This window comes from Gavialis gangeticus, unplaced genomic scaffold (assembly GCF_001723915.1).
Source record: "Gavialis gangeticus isolate Ggan-Ray unplaced genomic scaffold, GavGan_comp1, whole genome shotgun sequence".
Lineage (NCBI taxonomy): Eukaryota > Metazoa > Chordata > Crocodylia > Gavialidae > Gavialis > Gavialis gangeticus.
In genome coordinates this window covers 53,825,004-53,846,334 of record NW_017729032.1, presented here as the reverse complement: position 1 = coordinate 53,846,334, position 21,331 = coordinate 53,825,004, and the positions used below count along the sequence as shown (strand labels likewise).

The window sequence follows — 21,331 nt, the reverse complement described above, 5'->3', positions numbered from 1 at the left end:
GTCCCTGGGGCTGTGGGGGGTGAGGACCCGGCTCAGATCAGTGTGGCTTGCTAATCCGGCTTTGCACCAGAGCAGGTTGCACGGCTCTGGGAGGCGTGAACAGAAGCCTCACCTCCCGGAGCTGTACAACCTGCTCCAGTGTGAAGCCAGACTAGAGAGCCACATGGGGCTCAGTGGGTCAGAGACGGGACGCGGTGCGTAGCCAGCCCTGGGGCCTGTCTGCCATCCAGCCAGGCCAGACCCATGGTGACAGAACCCAGTGTGGCACATGGGGACTGCATGCCTCTTGGGTTCTGGGGCCCCTGGCTGGGCTGGGCCCATGGCAGCAAGACCCAGCAAGGCACGTGGGGCCCAGCCGGGTCTTGCTGCCCTTGGGGCTGCTCTGCCACTCAGCCAGGCCATTCCTACAGTGGCACAACCTGGCACAGTGCACAGGGACCACACGGACCCCAGCTGGGTCCTGCCGACCCTGGGGCTGCTTGTGCTGCCCGGCTGGGCCAGGCAGCGCAAACAGTCCAGGGCCAGCAGGACCCAGCTGGACTCAATGCAGTCTCCGCGCACTGCGCCACGCCACACCGGGCCAGGCAGCACAAGCACCCCAGGGTCGGCAAGACCAGGCTGGGCTTTGTGCAGTTCCCGTGTGCTGCGCCAGGTCCTGCCACTATAGGAATGGCCCGGCCAGGCAGCAGGACCCAGCTGGGCCCAGCACACGGTCCCCACATGCTGTACCGAGTCCTGTCACCATAGGCCCAGCCCGGCCAGGCAGCAGAGCAGCCCCAAGGGTGGCAGCACCCAGCTGGGCCCGGCACATGGTCCCTACGTGCCACACTGGGTCCTGTCTACACGAGACCAGTCCAGTTGGGTAACAGGAGCAGCCCCAGGGCTGGCAGGACCTGGCTGGGCTCAGCACATGGTCCCCCTACTGCTGCTGTGAAAGGTCAATTATGGGCCCTGGGCGGGGGTGGATGGGCCCTCCATAGTGCTTGGGACCCTGGGCGGGGGGGCTGGGGTCGCTGGGGCCCTGTGGGGGATCGGGACTGTGGCCCTCCAGGGGGGAGCTGGGACTCTGGGCAAGGAGGCTGGGGCCCTCCAAGGTACCTGGGACCCTGGGTGGGGGGGGCCTCCAGGGAAGAGCTGGGGCCCTGTGCAGAGGGGCATTCCATGTGCTGTATGGGGGCCTGCACCCTGTGGGGGCCAGGGGACCCACCCCTTCTGAGCAGCCCCCCCACAAGGTCCCCCACACCCACAGTCCCAATCATCTGGCACCTGGCCCGAGCACCACGAGCGCTCGTAAAGCCGTGCCAAGGGCCCTGCAATAACCCCTGCTACTTCCCTCAACACCCTGGGGTGGAGAGCATCTGGACCCGCTGGTTTGAACAAGTCCAGCCCCTCCAGAAGCTCTCCAACCTGGTCTTCCCCAACCTGAGGTCTGGAGGTGTAACCCTCAAGTCCTCTTGCAGCATGATGGGGAAGTCCTGGTCCCTGCACAAGAAAACGGAGGTGAAGAATTGGTTAAAGAGGTCTGCTTTCTCCTCTGGCGCAACCACCAGATTGCCTAGAGAATCTTCCAGGGGCCCCACATTACCCAGTGCTTTCTTCATCCTCCCTATATATTTGAAAGACGACTTTTTATTATCTTTGATCTTGGACGCTAGTCCTAGCTCTATGTCTGCCTTAGCTTTCCTGACAGCCCCCCTACAGGCCCGAGCAGAGGAGGTATACTCCTCTTTGGAGACAGCACCCCCTTTCCACTGGTTGTACTGGTTGTACTTTTTGGCAATCAGGCATTCCCAGATGCCCTTGGTGAGCCGGGGGGCTTTCGGGCATTCTTGGCCCCCTTGCTTCTTGCTGAGATGGTCACCCCTTGGGCCCTGAGTATCATCTCCTTAAGGAACGACCACTCATCTTGGGCACTGAGATCCCCTGCTCTCCTGAACCTCAGCGCCTCTCCCACTAATCTCCTCAACTCGTTGAAGTTGGCCCTCTTGAAGTCTAGGGCTACCGCCTTGCTGCAGGCCCTTGACACCCTGCGCTGGATGGTGAATTCCAGCAAGCGGTGGTCGCTATCTCCCAGGTGGTCAAGAACCTGGAGGCCCCTTACCAGGTCATCGCCTCTGGCCAGGACCAGGTCCAACAGGGCATTTCCTCTGGTGGGACTGTGCACCTCCTGAATTAAGTGGAGGTCCTGTATCCCGGCCAGGAACCTCCTGGAAAGGTCCGACCTGGCTGACTGTTCCTCCCAGCAGATGTCCGGGTAATTTAAATCACCCATGACAACTACATCCCTTGTCTTAAGTGCCTCTGCAAGCTGGCCTGAAAATTCCCAGTCCAGATCCTCCCCTTGGTTGTGGGGCTGTAGTAGACTCCCAGCGTTAGATCCTTCTCCCCACAAAGGGCCATAAAGCAGTAGTGGTGGGTGGGAGAGCAGAAGTCTTCCCAGCTCAGATCTAGAGGCTGGGGCAGAGCCCTTAGACAGAAGCCTCTGCTTCCTCATCTGCTTACCTCATGCTGTTGTGCAGCTCAGCTGACACAGGCAGCCAGGAGCCAAGGCAGAGAGCCACGTGGGGCTGTCTGCCAAGCCAGGCACCACTGGGGACCTAGGAGAGCAGAGGTTCCCCACCCCATGGCCAGACCAGAAGCACAGCTTGGAGGGGAGGATAGCTCTACTCCTCCCTGCTCCTCTGGTGCTGCCTAGCTCTACTGACATGGGATTGGGAACGATGTCTGAGCTGTGTGTGGCTGTCAGCCGGGCTGGGCAGCACAGGGGCCACAGGAGAGAGTGCAAGACTCTGCCCAACAACCCAGGCTTGCCCCCCCGCACAGACATAAGCAAGCACAGCTAGGGATGGGGGGGGCTGTGCAGCAGGTTGCCTGTTTCCTCACCCCTCCTGCTACTGTGGGCACTGGCAGATACAGGCAGGATGCAGGACTGGGGAACAGAAGCTTTGTTGACTCAGCTCTGACAGCGCAGGGACGAGGCTGGCTGCATGCTCAGCCAAAGCAACCCAGCTGAGTTCCCCACCTCTTTGAGAAGGGTAGGGCACAAATGCCCCTGGAATGCCAGTGGACAGCACTTTAACATGAATCAGCAGGGGATCAGGTGCAGACGTTCAACAGACCGGTCTAACCTAAACTGATTAAATCTGATGCTACATCCATCCAGGTTTCTTTCAGATATGATTTCGCCATTTTTAAACCAGTCTACATGCCCTGAATTTCTATTCTGTTACAGGTTTAGACCAATTTCCAGTCACTTATACCAGTTTATGTATAATGTCTGTATCTGGCCATAGAGTGAGTTAGTAATTTCTAACTATAAAAAGCTGCTACCCCCAGGAGCAGGGCTGAGGCAAGCAGCAGTGACAGCTGGAACAAGCTGCTACCATCTGGCCTGCTTAGAAAGGAAGCCCATCTGTGCCCTCCCCCATAATCTCAGCCCCCCGCCTCCCTACTTGCAATTACAAGCAAGTGTCCAGAAGTATACTTCCTCCAATTAATTGTGGAAATGTTCTTCTCCGTCATACTGATGTTGTGTACAGTAAATTATTCTCCTCTACTACAGGATCTGAAATATTTTGCCCAGAACCCTTCAGAATTCTGGGAAGGCTGATAAAACTAAAATATTTCCATTCTCCAACAGCTTCCCACTATGAAGAGTTTTCAATCTATTTTAAAACTAGCTATGGGTCAAATTAGTTGCAGTGTGACTGGCATTGTAGATACTTTCTTAAAGCTGATGCTGGAAAAGAGTATGTTTCAAGTTGTATTGCTCAAAGGGTTGGATCTATGCCTACTGCAACTAGTAAAAGCCTAACTGATCGTTAATGTTTCTTTTTTTTTTCCTAATCTGCCAACCCTTATTAAACAGGCCATTAAACCCTACTCAAGATACCTCCAGCCTTGTAGCCATGATTTAACAGGCATAGCAATACTGAAAAAAGTGTCAACTGTTATCCAGTTTTGAGCCTTCTGTTTTCAGGTTTGGCAGGGCAGAAGATGAGGAGTTCATAAACTTCAATGCTGTTACAGAATCAGAGAAAATCAGGGTTGGAAGGAATCTCAGGAGATCATCTAATCCAACCCACTGCTCAAAGCACAACCACCCCCAATTAGATTATCCCAGCCAAGGCTTTTTCTCTCAGGGTCTTAAAAACCTGTGAGGATAGAGATTCCACAACCTCTCTGGATAGCATGTAACAGTGCTTTACTACCTTTCTTATGAAAACATTTTTCCTAATATCTAACCCTAAACTTCTCTAGCAGCAACATGAAATCATTTCTCCTTCTTATGTCATCTGCCATCACTGAGAACAGTCCAGCTCCCATCCTCTTTCAAACCCCACTACAGGTAGATGAAGGCTGCAATTAAATCCCTTTTCAATCTTCTCTTCTCCACATTCAATAAGACCAGTTCCCCCTCAGCCTCTCCACATACATCACATGCCCCAACCCTATAACCATTTTCACCATCCTCCACTGAAGTCTCCAATTTGTCCACATTCTTTCTGTAGTGGGGGACCCAAAACTAGACACAGTACTCCACATGTGGCCTCACCAGTGCAGAGTAGAGGGGAATCATCACTTCCCTTGATCTAATGGTAATGCTCCTACTAACACTGCCCAGTATGCCCTTAACCTTCTTGGCAACAAGGGCACACTTTTGGCTTATATTCAGCTCACTGTAACCCCCAGGTCTTTATCTGTATCTGTACCCTTCTGAACTTTTATCCTCCATCTTGCTCTTTAGACTTCTACCCTTGGGTTCATCTCTCAAAGCCCAATAGCAGCACCAATTTTAAGAGAAGGACCCTTTGTCCAGTTTCCTTTACCTGGATCATAGAAAATTAGGGCTGGAAAAGTCCTCATGAGGTCATCTAAAGCAAGAGTGGTCAAAATACAGCTGGCAGGCTGAATCCAACCTGCCACGGGATTTTATCCAGCCTGCAGGAGATCCCTTGGCCCTGCCCATCCCAGGCAAGGGGAGAAGCACAGGCCATGGCACATGTGGCTGGTCCTGCCACCCTAAGGCATGCAGCAGAGCAGGGGCAGGGGCAGTACGGTGGTCAGACTCTCTGCTGAGCTACCACTGCCAGTCTGTCCTGCACCCACCATTGGGGGTACCTGACAGAGGGTGGGAAGGCAGACAGGCTCTCCATGGAGACTGACTTGAGATTCCATTGGGTAGGGCATCCTCAGCCAGGAAGACAGGATGAAGCTGGGGCAGGTGGGTGGGCAGAGGCATCCAGGACCAGGATAGCCGGGCCAGGGCTAGAATCGTGGGGTAGTGACAGTGCAGGGCTGAGATCCACTCAGGGATGTGTAGAGGCCCCAGCCCCATGATTCTGGCTTTAGCCCTGGCCCCAGCCCTGCCCACATACCTTGCTCCCAGATGCTGTTCACCACCTGCCCACAGCCCTGTCCCATCTGTTTGCCCACCTACCTACTCTGAGAAGAGCCCCCATCTATGGAGAACCAGCTGCCCCCACCACGTGGCAGGTCATCATGCTCGCCACACTGCCCCAGCCCCCCTCCCCTCAACCTATCATGGCAGCACTCTCCCCACTATGCCAGGTCAGCAACCCTCACAGCCTGCCACAGCTCAGTGAAACTCCTTAAGTGGTCCTCCAGCCCAAATTATTACGCACCCCTGATCTGAACCCCATGGTCCTAATCCATGTGGGCACTAATGCTGTGGCCAGGACCAGCCCTGATCGCCTGATGAAGGACTACCAAGCTCTGGGGAGCAAGCTGAAGGAGACAGGGGCACAGGTGGTCTTCTCATCTGTCCTTCCAGTGAGCAGACGCGGACAGCGCCACGAGACCAGCATCAGGGAGGTCAACTTTTGGCTTCGAAAATGGTGTCTTGAGGCAGGCTTCAGCTTTTTGGACCACGACCCATACTTCAGGACAAGAGACATGCTTGGGTGCGATGAGCTTCACCTCTCCCCCGAAGGTAAGTGTGTGTTCTCTTTCAGGTTGGCTGATCTCCTCTGGCAGACTTTAAACTAGGCTCGTTGGGGGAAGAGGAAGATAAAGACAGAGGGAGCCACGGAACACCGAACCAAGAGCCACCAACAAGAACAGCCCAGCCAAGACAGGCAATGAGCACAAGAAATACCCAGGTAAGAGACAGGGGCCCAGATAGTCCAGGGATTAGGGGGGCAGAGCATACACCTCCAGGAGACCTTAAATGCCTCTACACTAATGCTCGTAATATGGGGAACAAGCAGGAGGAACTTGCCCTCCTGCTAGCTAACACAAACCCAGACATAGTGGGGCTCACTGAAACTTGGTGGGATCCAACATATGACTGGGCACTGAACATCAAGGACTATAGGCTGTACAGGAGGGATAGAACAGGGAGAAAGGGTTGGGGAGTGGCGCTCTATGTCAAAGAGCAATACATGTCCTCAACAAACAGTACTGGGTCTGAGGAGGGGCAGACTGAAGCGCTCTGGGTCCAAATACAAGGGGATCAGGGGGAAAGGGACTTAACAGTAGGGGTTTACTACAGGCCACCTAACCAGGGGGAAGAGCTGGACTGGGAATTCTCAGGTCAGCTCACAGAGGCAGTTAGGTCAAGGGACATGGTCATCATGGATGACCTAAACTATCTGGACATCTGCTGAGAAGAGCAGTCAGCCAGGGCTGACTGCTTACATAGGTTTCTAGCCAAGTTACAGGACCTCCATCTAACCCAGGAGGTGCACAGTCCCACCAGGGCAAATGCCTTGTTGGACCTGGTCCTGGCCATGGGGGATGATCTGGTGAGTGGACTGCGGATTCTCGACGACCTGGGTGACAGTTATCATCGCCTACTGCAGTTCACCATCCAGCGCAGGGTGTCAAAGGCCTGCAGCACGGCAACAGCCCTAGACTTCAGGAGGGCAGATTTCAATGACATAAGGAGACTAGTCGGGGAGGCATTGAGGTCCCAGAGGGGAGGGGAGTTGGGAGTCAAGGAAAAGTGTTCGTTCCTTAAGGAGACAATCCTTCAAGCCCAAAAGGTGACAATCCCAACGCAGATCAAAAGGAGCAAGAGTGCTCAGAAGCCCCCATAGCTCACCAAAAGCATCCAGGAATGTCTCAAAGCTAAAAAGGAGGCGTACACCCAATGCAAGGGAGGGGCCATCACCAAGGAGGATTATACCTCCATTGATCAAGACTGTAGGGGGGCTGTTAGGAAGGTAGAGATGGAACTGGGACTAGTGACCCAGATCAAGGATAACAAGAAGTCCTTTTTTAAATACATCAGGGGGAAAAAGAAGGTACCAGGTAACACAGGGCTTCTGCAGGATACGCTAGGAAATTGGTTTTCACACCAGATGACAAAGCTAACCTCTTTAACAATTTCTTTGCCTCTATCTTTCTGAGCAGGGACCTGGGCATCCCCTCCACCGGGACCCGCGACAGACCCAGGGGAGGTGCTGCCAGGGCCAGGGTCAGGGAGAACCTAGTCAGGGAACTTCTGGTGGGACTAGACATATACAAATCAGCAGGTCCTGATGATCTCCACCCCAGAGTGCTGAAGGAATTAGCAGAGGTCATTGTGGGACCCCTTGCACAGCTTTACAAGCACTCATGGTGCTCTGGCGAGGTGCCAGAGAACTGGAAAAGGGCCAGTGTGGTCACCATTTTCAAAAAAGGGAGGAAGGAGGACCCAGGAAACTACAGGCCTGTTAATCTTACCTTGGTCCTGGGGAAGGTCTTTGAGAAAATTATCCAGGAACACATCTGCGTGGGACCAGGAGGGGAGATCATGCTTAGGGGCAACCAACATGGGTTCATTCGAGGCAGGTCGTGTCAAACCAAACTGGTGGCCTTCTATGACCAGGTCACAAAATCCTTGGACATAAGTGTCGCAGTGGATGCGGTCTTTCTGAACTTTAGGAAGGCCTTCGACACCATCTCTCACCCCATTCTCATTAAAAAATTAGTCAACTATGGCATCGATGTCTACACAGTCGGATGCGTTGCAAATTGGCTGGAGGGCCACACCCAGAGAGTCTTTTTCAACCTGGAGAGATGTGGGCAGTGGGGTCCCCCAGAGCTCGGTTCTCGGGCCCGCAATGTTCAACATCTTCATCAGCGACTTGGATGAGGGGGTGAAAAGCACCTTCTTCAAATTCACAGATGACACTAAGATGTGGGGAGAAGTGGGCATGCTGGAGGAGAGGGACAGGCTGCAACTAGATCTAGACAGGTTACAGGAGTGGGCAGATGAAAACAGGAAGGGGTTCAATACTGACAAGTGCAAGGTACTACACCTAGGGAGGAAGAACCAGCAGCATACCTACAGGCTAGGGAACTCCCTTCTAGTCAACACAGAGGCAGAAATGGATCTTGGTGTCATTATTGATTCCAAAATGAACATAGGCTGCCAATGTGGGGACGCAGTCAGGAAAGCTATCGCACCTTGTCATGCATCCACAGATGCATCACCAGCAGGTCCAAGGAGGTGATCCTCCCCCTCTATGCAACACTGGTCAGGCCACAGTTGGAGTACTGTGTCCAGCTCTGGGCACCACACTTCAGGAGGGATGTGGACAGCATCAAGAGGATCCAGAGGAGGGCCACTCACATGATCACAGAGCAGCAAGGCCCTATGAGCAGAGGCTACGGGACCTGAACCTGTTCAGCCTCCACAAAAGAAGGCTAAGAGGGGATTTGGTGGCTGTCTGTAAACTGACCAAGAGGGACCAGCAGGCAATGGGAGAGTCCCTGTTCCCCCAAGCACTACCAGGAGTAACAAGGAATAACAACCATAAGTTGATGGAGAGTAGATTCAAGCTAGATATCAGGAGGCACTACTTCATAGTCAGGGTGGCTATGATCTGGAACCAACTTCCAAAGAAAGTGGTGCTCACTTCTACCCTGGGGGTCTTCAAAAGGAGGCTTGATAATCACCTAGCCGGGTCGTTTGTCCCCAGCATCCTTTCCTGCCCATGGCAGGTGGTCGGACTTGATGATCTGCTCAGGTCCCTTCCGACCCTACCAACTAAGAACCAACCCCTTCTCAAGGCAGCATCATCCCTGACTAAACATCCCAGCAAACTGTCTGTCCAATATGCTCTTGAAAAGTTCCAAAGATAGAAATTCTACAATTTTTCTAGATAGCCTATTCGAATGCTTGATCACCCTTGTAGTCAGAAAGTTCCTCTTTATCTTCAGATTATCTCCAATCTAAATTATCTCTGCTGAGTCCATTGTTCCTAGTCCTGTCTCCTCAGCCACAGAGAGTAGCCAAACTCCATCCTGGGGGTATTAGTAGTTTCCAGGGTACAGACGGGTGTAAGTAGGTTCCAGAAACTTTCTTTGAGTACCCCTTTTGTGAAGTTACTAAGTTTTCTTTTTCCCTAAGAGCACATGTACAATTTTTTTCTACGAAACAGTACTATTAAATTAAAAGTCTCATGCTTTAATTAAAATACAAAGAGAAAATGGGGCTCTACAAGAAACTGCTTAATATATCTAACATTTACCTTTAAATCTAATAAAACATTCTTCTCAGTTACTTTATTGCAAACACAGGCTGCCGGGTGGGGGTGGGAAGGAGGAGCAAGCAATTTGTAAATGTAGAATCAGAAAATGTTTATATAAAGAGATACTGTTTCACCCTGGAATTTAGTGATCACATTAACTAAATGACTTCAAAGCAAGAAAAATTCCTGTTTGAAGCTACAATTAAGAAACGTTTCAATACTAGTTGAAACAAACAAAAAAAAAGATATTACTTAGGGCAGTGGTCTCCAACATTTGCTGGCTCACAGCAACAATAGTTAGCAAGTAACATGCAGTAAGCAATATTGTATTTTACTCTCTCCCTCAACTTCAGTTTTAACCTTTTACTTTCCTAAGACCACGAGCAATGCTGAAGGACCTTACCAGCAATTTGTTGCCAGCAAGTCACAAATTGAGGATCACTGCCTTGCTGTGTTATTTTAAATAGAAATCTGGAATTCTTACTATCTTCTGAAGAAGAAATGCAGATATGCTTTTATAGATGTGTTGGAGACACTGGGGGAAAGGCCTAGGTAGAAGGAAGGAAGGACTTATCTACAGGCATATTTGAAATTAGCCCTAAAGCAAAGGAAAGAGAGGGAAAATCCACATGGGTCATAAATGTACTTGAAAATTATCAAATCATACCACTTCATTAGCAAAACCATTACAGGCTATATTATTTTTTGGAGAGGAGATCTACATCAGTATGTATTAAAAACAGAAATAAAACTATGCTTATTAGAACAGACAAAATAATGAATGATCAGAAAATATTAAAAAATAAATAGCATAAGAAAATTTTCAACTTTTCCCTTTTAAAACTATTTAGATCTCATATTTGAGATTTGAAGATGTAAAGGCATTACAACTGAAAACATTCTTAAGAATAACAGCAGGCTTAGAGTAGAATACAGAGAAATTGTATATTTAATTTTATAAATAATGTAAATCCATAAACAGCAACCATATTCACCATTCAGCCCAAAAATATTTCTATACTCATAGTCTACAGTAGCAGAATATTCTCTACCACAGACTATGTCTTTTTAGGTCTGTTCTTCCCATTTTCAGGTGTTCACAAAAGAGAGATTAATTATACCATCTAAAACCTGTCCCACTGCCAAAGTTGGAATCTGATAAGACTTTTCCATGAAGCTTCAAAACAAAGGTGTTATACTACACATAATTAAAAAGAAAAAGGGAAAGGAAAATTCTCAGAATGCTTGGGTGAAAAAGCCCCATCAACTACTCCTCAAAATCAAGTTATTCCATGTTGTTCCTACTCTGAACCTCAAAAGAAAAGGACTAGATTTGAACTGTTCATTAGGGCTGGTCACGAAATTTAACACCATTTCTTACCATAGAACAATTTTTTTCCTCAAAATGTTGAAAAGGCTCAAAAGGTAAAACATTTAGTTTAAACTATTTTCAGATTCAAAATGATTTATGAAAATACAAATTACTGGTAAACACAGTTGTGAAATTATCTCAGAATGGGAAGAATTTTACAAGATGGAAAAAATATTTTCTACCCAGATCGTTTTATCACTCCCACAAGTTTCTGCATGATAAACAACTACACATAGTTATTCTACATAAAAATCTATATTAATGCTAATATATCATGCTTCTGTAGTGTGCCTTCCTCCATGCCTGATTTATTGAATATTATTACAATTTTGCTTCTGTTTCATGAAACTACGGGAATTCATGACAGATAGCAACAGATTTCAAAACTCACCATTTTTACATAATCATCTGCTTAAAGTCTAAATGAAGTAGAATTGTATAAATGACCTGTAAGCAAAATTACCAAAACACCATAGTTGTCTTTCTGAAGTATGAATAACCAGATCAGTGGTTCTCAACCTTCTTAAATTCAGAGCACCCCTCTTCACCTTCACTGAATTTGGCATCACCATGGTTGAGAACCACTGTTGTGCTACCTCACCAGTGGTTCTCAACTGGGGTGCTTCTGCTGCCAGAGCCGCAGGCAGGTGGAAGTGCACAGTCTCATGCAGTCAGACTGGAAAGGGCTGTGACAAGAACATGTGCTCCTCCCTTGCCTTAGGGTTCTCTGATAAGCCTAAAGGAGGCAGGAGAGCCCACTTGTGCCATAGGGCTTCCCCATCCAATCCCAGATGGCATCTCTCAGAAACAGAGTCTGATAGGGCATGTGGAACTGTCCTATGTGCCTCTGTTTCCAGGAAAAGCATGGAGGACTAAACCAGGAAGGACTGCAGCATGAATACACTTTCCTTCCCACACAGCAGCAAATCCTCTTAAGATCACAGAAGCAAGATCACCAACGGCCTCTTAAATATCATTAAGAAGAATATATTAAAATACAAAAAGATATCTTCAAACAGTAGCTTCATAAAATGCATTGCTCAGAAAAGTTCAAATAATGTTTACTTGGTTTTATAGCTCAAACGAAAGGCACATTTTGTGCTGTTACATTTATAATCTTGTTAAGAACTAAACACTACACACAATCTTCAGAGTTTATAACATAGTAAACTGACATTCAAATCTGCAAATGTTAGCAAAAAGGAGCAGCTTTAACAAAAAAAGTTTTTAAAATAGACATTTGTTTATAGGAAGGTCAAAATGAAATTTTTTATATAGCTTTGAATTACTTACCAGTAGAGATAGGGTTTATCTTTATCTACATTTATATTGTTTAATGGATCCATACGAAACCAGGTGTTAAGAGTAAACCCATTTTGGTAAGGCCACTTAGCAATGGGAGGCAATGCAATTGCCTAAAATAAAGAAAAGAAAATTAATATAAATGCTGTTATTCTGTGTTAAAAAAAGACTGCTATCTAAAGTAAAATTTCTTAGATACCTAACTGTAAATGTGTGGATTTGCTGTGTCTGGTGCAAACGCTGTGAAAAGGTGCAAGAAAAATTCTACAATTCTGGTATAAATGCATGAATTATTATTTTGTTATATTTTCTTGGTTTCAGTTCTCTATGCACATAAATCCATGGAAAATGTGAGGAGTCAGATCAAGTCAGATATTGAATACACTTGCCAAGAAGTAATATTCAGAAAAAACTAGTAAAAATAAATTATTTCTGTAGATGTTAAAATTTCAGTTCAGCTTTTGATAAGTATGAAAGCCATTTCCCTTAATTATGCAGGACTCTGAAGTAGTCTGCTGTGTGTAGAAGACCTTCTTAATTATTTTTCTATTTTTTGAGGAGGGGAGAAAGAAATTGTATTAGGAACAACAAAAAAACAAGAATACTCTTAAAATTAGATGTAGTGTGATTTGATACAGTATCATGAATTCTGTGGGGTAGAGGGGTTTTTTCCTTCATTATCAGGAAAGCATTACTATAAATATAAAAGAATATCATAGAATCATAGAAGTAGGGTCGGAAGGGATCTTGTAGATCTTCAAGTCCGACCCCCCGCCTGGGCAGGAGGAAAACTGGGCTCAAATGACTCCAGCCAGGTAGGCATCAAGCCTCTTCTTAAAGACCTCCCAGGGTAGAAGCCAGCACCACTTCCCTTGGAAGTTGGTTCCAGATCCTAGCCGCCCTACCTGTGAAGTAGTTCTTGCGGATGTCTAATCTAAACCTACTCTCCATTGATTTATGGCCGTTATTCCTTATGCCAGGGGGCGCTAGGGGAAACAAGGTCTCTCCCAAACCCTTCTTGTCCCCCCTAGTGAGTTTATAGACGTTCACCAGGTCCCCCCTCACCCTTCTCTTGTGAAGGCTGAACAGGTTTAGGTCCCGCAGTCTCTCATTGTAGGGTCTGCCCTGTAGTCCCCGGATCATGTGGGTGGCCCTCCTCTGGACCCTCTCAATGTTGTCCACATCCCTCCTGGAGTGGGGCGCACAGAACTGGACACAGTACTCCAGCTGTGACCTGACTAGTGTCACGTAGAGGGGGAGGATCACCTCCTTGGCCCTACTTGAGATGCACCTGTGGATGCATGACAAGGTCCGGTTAGCCCTGCCAACCCTGACCTCGCATTGTCGGCCCATGTTCATCTTGGAGTCAATAATGACTCCAAGATCTCTTTCTGCCTCCGTGCTCTCAAGAAGGGAGTTTCCCATCTTATAAGTGTGCTGCTGGTTACTACTGGCCAAGTGCAGCACCCTGTACTTGTCAGTATTGAAACGCATCCTGTTTTTGTTAGCCCACCCCTGCAACCTATCCAGGTCTTGCTGCAGTCTTTCCCTCCCTACTAGCGTGCTCACCTCACCCCAGATTTTGGTATCATCAGTGAATTTAAACAGGTTGCTTTTCACCCCGTCATCCAAATCACTGATAAAGACATTGAACAGCGTGGGCCCAAGGACCGAGCCCTGGGGGACTCCGCTGCCCACTTCTCCCCAGGTTGAATATAACCCGTCCACCACCACCCTCTGAGTACAACCCTTCAGCCAATCTGCAATCCATCTGACTGTGTAGGCATCAATGCCACAGTCACCTAGTTTTTTAATGAGGATGGGGTGGGAGATGGTGTCAAAGGCCCTGCTGAAGTCCAGAAAGACTAAATCCACGGCAACACCTGCATCCAAGGCTTTTTTGGCGTGATCATAAAAGGCAATCAGGTTGGTCTGACAGGACCTGCCTCTAATGAAACCATGCTGGTTGCCCTTGAGCATCATCCCTGAAGCCGGCCCATCGCAGATGTGCTCCTTGACGATCTTCTCAAAGTTTACCTAGGATTGAGGTAAGACTGATGGGCCTATGGTTGCCCAGGTCTTCCCTCATCCCTTTTTTAAAGATGGGGACCACGCTGGCTACCTTCCAATCATCTGGCACCTGGCCTGAGCACCATGAGCACTCGTAAAGCCGTGATAGCACCAAATAGCACCAAAATCATAAGTGCATGCCTCTCAAATGGCATTCATTTTTAGAGTTGTTACTAATTCCTGCAAAAATGTAGTACTGCCATTTCAATACAGTGGTACAGCAAGGGGAAAGGGCATATCAAAGATGTATCTTGCTACTGAGAAGTGTTTATCAGTTCTGGGGCAACTGATACTGATACCTCCCTATACAAGCACAGAGTAAATATGCATGAGGCAGTGGAGTATTTATCATTCTCAGGTATTTCAAGTTAAGTCACAGGTTAATCTTTAGTGTTATCACAAACTAGAGCCAACAAACTTTTTATAGTACTGCATTCCATAATGCAGGCCTGTCCAACTGGTGGCCTGGGGGCTATATACAACCTACACAGGGTTAAACTGTGGGTCCCAGGCTCCCATCCAACTGCTGCTCCCCCTACATTGCTCCGGCTGTAGAAGGAACCAAGAGCTCTGGTCGGCTCCCTCTTCTGCTTGCTTCCCCTTCCCTGCCCCAGGGACAGGACAGTGCACTGTCATGCAGGCTGCAGTGCTGGGAAAGCTCAAGAGGGCACCTGAGAGGCACAATGCAGCAGAAGAGCCCATGATGTGCAGTGCAGGGTGGGGCTGGGCACACTGGGATGTACAGTGGAGAAGTAGGAAATGTGAAGTATAGTGGGGATAGGGGTATTTGGGCATGTGGTGCAACAGGGAGACTCATTGCAATGGAGAGGGATGGGGTCACACAGTACAACAGGGGCTACACCACTGGTTCCCAAATTTGTGGCTTGTGAACCCGAATGGGCTTGCAAAATCAGCGGTTGGGGTCGCAAGATTTCTGTACCCACAACAGGGCAGAGGGCTACAATGGGACTGGATCAGCTCCAGGCAGGAACCACCTCCACAACCCCATGCGGGACTCAGCACAGGAGGAAGTGTCACACCATCATGGCCACCAAAGTGAGGTGCAGTACCAGTGGTGGCATGGAGTTATGCCCCTACTGCTGCCAGGTGGGTAGGGGGCACCTCAGCTTGGTGGCCACGGCAGCACAGGATTTTCTCCTGTGCTAGGTCCTGTCCACTGGGCTGTGGAGCCCCTAGTGGGGGACAGCAGGGCAGGGAGCCCCAAGACCACAGCAGGAGCCTGCATCCTCTCCCCACCACAGGCTCTGCTCCAGCCATGCTGCCCACAGGGGAGGGGAGGTGGGGAGATGGGGCAGGAGCTGGGCTCCACATTCCGCTCAGGCCGCAGCAGCTACCACCTCCCACAGGCGGCAGCCAGGGCTTCGATGCTGCTGGGACGGGAGCGGGTTAGGGGGCTGCAGTCCCTGGCTCTGGAGCACCTTGGGGGACTGGGGAGCTGCAGGTTGGGAGTGAACAGCACTGGCAGGGCCAGGGGCTGTGGGTCAGAAGTGAAGGGCACCTGGGGAGTTGCAGGTTGGGAGCGAGGGGCCATGCTGAGGAAATGGAGTCATGTTGAGGAAAAGTTTGGGAAGCACTGGGCTACATAATGTGCAGCCCCAGGGGTCCATGACACCCACTGGTGCAGGCCCCACTAGTGTGGTCTGTGGGGCATGCAGCTCCCAAATGCTAGGAAGTTGGATAGTCCTGCCATAATGCATTCTTTTTATGTGGCAAATAAAGAGACTAGTTTACAAATGTTTTTAAAAGTTTCCATAAAAACTATTACTTGCTCTGTTAATATTTAATATTTTAATAATTTCTTATTATAGTAAGCTTTCTTTTTCATAAAAAGGGGGGACCCTAGCCATCTCTTAATATTTACCTTCCCTTCATCCCCTATCTCCAAGAATTTAATCCTGTAACGTGAGTGGTTCCTCAGCATTACTCCAGTTTTTTTCCCACCCCCATTTTACTTTTATTGAGAGTCTCCAAGCCCAACCTAAAGAAAAAAATGTAATTGTTTCCAGAAAGAGAAGTATTTTGGGTAAACACTTACTGCAGCACTACAGCCTGGGAAGTTGAAAAAAGTATCAGGACCATGTCTCTGTGGCATCTGATTAAGGACTGACAACAGTTTAACTGCATGCCTTGGCTGTTAAAACAACAGAATTGAAGAAATGTCAATACAGCCATTTAGTACAGACATTCTAGAGGCCACATTAGCCACTGGACTGTTTTCAAACAAAATAGTCAATTAATTCTAAGGCAGCTATCAAGAAACTTTAAAAAGTCATTCAATCAACATTAAAAAAATCAACTTTATATGCCCCCAGAGGCTTTTTATGCTAACCTCAGGCACTAATGCACTGACACTTAATACTTTATCTGATCACAGCTTACCCAGATTCCATTTTCTCCTCGAAGCATGCTGAACAAAAGCTTCAACTCCTTGACAGTGATGCTGTAGCTGGCAAGAACCCCCAACATATCAACTAGAAGATCTTCAAAGGAAAATAAAGTTATTCTGAACTTTGAATTCTTTAGTTTATCAAAGCATTTTTACTACTACAAGTCTGACAGCAGCTATTCCATTAAGTTTAAAATATTTAAGCCAGATTATATTACTTTCCTTAATTAATGTATGTAACCACCAGAATGTCCAACCAACCTATTACAATACGTTCTGTGTTTAAATAAAAATGGTATTACATTTCTATTTTAAGAATTTATTTTCTCAGTCTTTGAAAAAAAAACAGCAGATAAATCCACAAACACATATAGTATTCCAAAACACTGTAGTATGGTAGGAACTTATAGCTCATTATTTACGGTCTTTTATCTATAACCTTTAAAGGGGCTCCTTCACCAAACTTGTAGCATGTTTTTAGTTTTTTGGAGCAAAGATGCATATGCTTCAAAGTTCTTTAGGCTGGATGTACTGCATCCCTATACTTCATGGATTTTTTTATTGCAATTTTGTCTCTGCTTTGCTACCCAACATTAAAACTTCAAAATTTTCCACTGCAAGCATCAAATAAAGTAATGAAAAAAGAAATAAGAGACCACCCTTCAAACTAGCAATAAAATTATGCAGTATTCTGGAATTAATGTATGATATACTGTCCACTACAGCATCTCCAAGGTAAATTACTACAAAGGTAAATGGAAGTAAGAATTTAATTTTTTTGGAATAAGTGGTGTTCAAAATTAACAAGTTCAGATCCCAGATCTTAATTAATACTGAAGATCTGGATAATTGGTAGGATCCTGGATTTCAGTATGCTTTCTGACTTTCTTCAAAGCCTTACACTGCTAATAGCTGGGATTACTGTTACTAGCAGGAAGAAAAATTGCTTAACCCTTCAGAGGTGAAATACAAAAACTGATCATTCCAAGGAGCAGTTTTTGCTGGAGAAAAGGTTCAAAATGAGCCGACTAAGGCCAACTAGAACTCATATACAATACCGATTGAACATTAATGGTAAATGCCACATTGCATCTGTCTATTTGTTATGCTCAATACTACTTAAGAGAACACTACTATTTCATTTTTTTGTTAAATGGCTTAGTTATGAATTCTTTCAAGGTTCTCAGATGTGTTTATTGATGAAACACAGAGTATTTTGTATGGAAGTAAGGGAGTTCATAGATAGACTGGAGATATGGTAGTTATTACAGTAAAACCTCTTGTATTTAGTATTTAAAATATATTAAAGATGAGAAAAGGTATTTCTCTGTTCTTCTTCCTCCCCTTAATTTCACTTTTCACTTATTTACAAAACGGGATTAGACACTTTTTATAACTATATGATCTTCTCATTATAAAACTTAATAGCTTATGAACTGAGTAAACCTTCAGAAAAGCTAAGCAGCCATCAGTGACATGATCCTATGGAGACTGGTTAAGCATGATGCATAAACTAGGTTTGGATTAAATGTTGCAAGCAAGATTTAAGATATGCTTCTACAAGAATTTATTAACCAAAACCCAATCACAAAAAGTTATTTTTCATTAACGTCTCTAGAGAAAGGATGCAGAAGTACCATTAATGAAGGTAACCTAAACGTTTGCACGTTAAGAGCCACCTTCATTTGCTTATTACTCATCACCTACTGGGCATGAATCGTGAGGAGTGCTTTAAGTTATTGAATAAAACTCTTCAACTACGTCTGTGGAAGAAGGGAATGGGAAAAAATAGTAAAAGTTACTTTTTTTTTTTTTAACTATTGTTGCTCATCTGCAGTCTGAACAAAAATATAAAATTTACCCAAGTGCCTCAGAGCCACAGTAACCATAGAAGGTAAATGGCAGGATGGGGAAGAAAAGGGTAGGAAGGGGGAGGGAGGAGGTACAGGCCACAGAAGGTCAAATGTTCAGGGATTGTGGGAGCAGTGACTATGTGGGCAGGGCTTGAAGATAGGCAAGCAGAAGCATGGAGGAGGGCAGGCAGGGAGGGGAAAAGGAGTGAGGGCCTACCTGCTTGCCCCCTGACCGCTGCTTTCCTTGCCACAGCGGTGGGGTGGAGGGGCGGGGGGATGGAACAAATTTAAGACAACCCCCAATAAATAGGTTCGATACATGGAAAATTACAAATTACTGGGGGGAAGGGGAAGTATCTTAAACTCAAAGTCATTTTGGATTCAGGTACATATGGAACATAAGAACTAAGAGGTTTACAGTAAGTACCAACAGCATGACTGAAATGCAAAAAAGGAAGTGAGACTCGAGGGAAAGAAATAGTAATTTTTTTTTGGCTTTACGGAATATTTTTGACTGAAGTCATATAACTGTCAGTCAGTAGACCATCTTGCCAATCCTAGAACAAGGCTGTCTAATTTATGATAGCATGGGCCTTCTCATCGGCCAGATGAACCACCTCTGGTAACAAGTGGTGACTTAGCATGGCTCCAGAACACAGGGGTTGAATGCTGCCACCACTCACCCACAATTTCCCATTTTGCTGGTTTGAGTCACCAGTGGCAAATGAAGACTGTGAATTCAGCGGCAGGCAGGTGATACAAGGGTGAACAGCAGCAGCATTCCTCCCTGGGTTCTGGAGCTGGGTCAACACAGCAGCTCTGGTAGCCAAGTCAACAACTCCCATGGACCACAGTCCAAGCCCACACAGGCATGTTGCCCATAGGCAGCCAGTTGTATGGTCCTGCCACAAAATATGTTGTAGCAGAGACCCTCCACCATGAGTCCTGTCCTGTAAGTTAAACTTTTTCACAGTTCTCTAAAGAAAATGCTGCATAAATGTTAAAACTATCTGACATTCACTTATGTGGGCATTTTAGTAATCTTTTGTCTGCACTGTTGAATGGCTCAACATCTCTTCCATGGAATTATCATTATATACACCAGTGGTGCCCAGCCTTTTTGCCCCATGGGCAGTGCCAGGTCTATTCATGAGCCAGATTCAACTGGTGGGTTTGATCCGGTATACTGGACTGGTGCAGCAAAGTCCTGATTTGACCACAGCAGGGTGTGCAGCCCAAGCCTAAACTGCTCACCCAGGAAAAAGGCAGAAAGTGGCCTGGACCTGATCCGGGTGCACAGGGAGCAGGGGGAGATAGAGCAGCCCTGATCCAGATATGTGGGGGGACAGAAAACAGCCCATTCTCAATATGGACATGTGGAGGGGGTAGAGGTGGACCAGAGCAGCCCCAATCTGGACACAGTGGGTAGAGGGGCAGACTTCTGGCCCTGAGCCAGATGTTCAGGTGTGAGGATAAAATGGGGAGCATCCCAGCCTGATCCAGGTGTGTGAGGGATGGGCCCAGCCCTGATCCTGCTGTATGGCAATGGTCTAGGCAGGGTTGGACCTGTCTGCATAATGCTTCCACTCCTTGCCCACTGCCAAATCTTCTGGCCCATGGGCATCCCCATGGGCTGGATGCCATGGCTCTGCGACTGGATTTGGCTTGTGGGCTGAAGGTTGAACACCCTTGGTATTCACAGATGAACTGAGACAGGCAGTGCTTCTGGGACGAAGATTAGAGTACCACTGGCAGTCATCTAACTCTGAAGGCAATAAAAGCTTCCTTTTTTTTCCCAGCATAGCTTCTGCACAATCTCAGAAAGTGAAGTGTTTCAAATGCTGGGTAGCTCATGACTTACTACCACCCAAAAAGAATCAACTTCCTTCTCAGTGCAAAGTGCTTTTTAGCCAGAACATATGTCAGTTCTTTTTTGATCAAAAAGTGTCTTTCTAGGTACATCTCAAAACAGCTGCTGGCATGCAAGAAGGATCACTGGCCTTTGCAGCTGACAACAGCCATCAGCAAAAATTGAGCCCATCAGTGACAGGCTGTTCAAAATTTTTGGAAAAGCATGGCACCAGTTTCCTAGCACACAGCAGTAGTTAGGCCCTCATTGTAATTTGCAATGAGAATCTTCACTATACCAAACTTTACACTCATCCTTTTGGAAAAGTTGATAGGAATGGCAGGGCAAAGAAGCTTTGGCAAGATCTAAAGACATCCAATCACCTTGAGGAGTAGTAAAGCTAAAGGAGGGGGGAAGGGGTAACTGGGGCAGCAGCCAGCACTGCCCTGTGCATCACAGTTACCCTGCTACACCTTTGACCCTGATGTCTGTAAATCAACTTAGATTTGGAGCTGAGTAAAGCACAAACACTACATGAATTATCACTGGCAAATAATAGCTGCATGATGAAGAATAACTCCTAAATGTCCCTGCTGATACTTTCTTTTAACTGTCAGCGGCCAATGTCTCCAATGACCATAAAGGCAACACCTGGAGAAGGTAGAAGAGGTAAAAGCAGAATGGCTAACCTCTGGTATGCCCACATTCCCTTCTTTCAAAAACTTCATAAGTTCTGCCGGTCTCCTATCCATTCATTCTTCCTGAATGGTCCAATAGACTTCTGTTACTTTCAATCCCTTTTCACCACGTATCCAAGCCTTTCTGAGGAAATGGGTATCTGTTCTGAGCTGCCATGTTATCAGAATTATGACAAACAACTGTATCTTTTTAAAATAGACCTGGAAAATACAGTTTCTCCCTTTTCAGTTCCATAGGGTGAAAGATGAGAATACATTTACGGAAGGTTTCTCAAAAATAAGCAAACAACCCCTCCCC

The 21,331-nt window shown here is 47.0% G+C and overlaps 1 protein-coding gene across 1 annotated transcript in view; it reads right to left on the bottom strand.

Annotated features, from left to right (window-relative positions):
* The window catches only part of LOC109302237 (neurobeachin), a 564,850-nt gene that overhangs the window by 370,257 nt on the left and 173,262 nt on the right, over positions 1-21,331 (bottom strand). The window contains exons 3-5 of the mRNA XM_019523799.1: positions 16,627-16,727; positions 16,283-16,378; positions 12,148-12,269 (exon numbers count right to left, since the gene is read on the bottom strand). Coding sequence (XP_019379344.1) covers positions 12,148-12,269; positions 16,283-16,378; positions 16,627-16,727 — 319 coding nt within the window. The remainder of the gene's footprint in view (positions 1-12,147; positions 12,270-16,282; positions 16,379-16,626; positions 16,728-21,331) is intronic.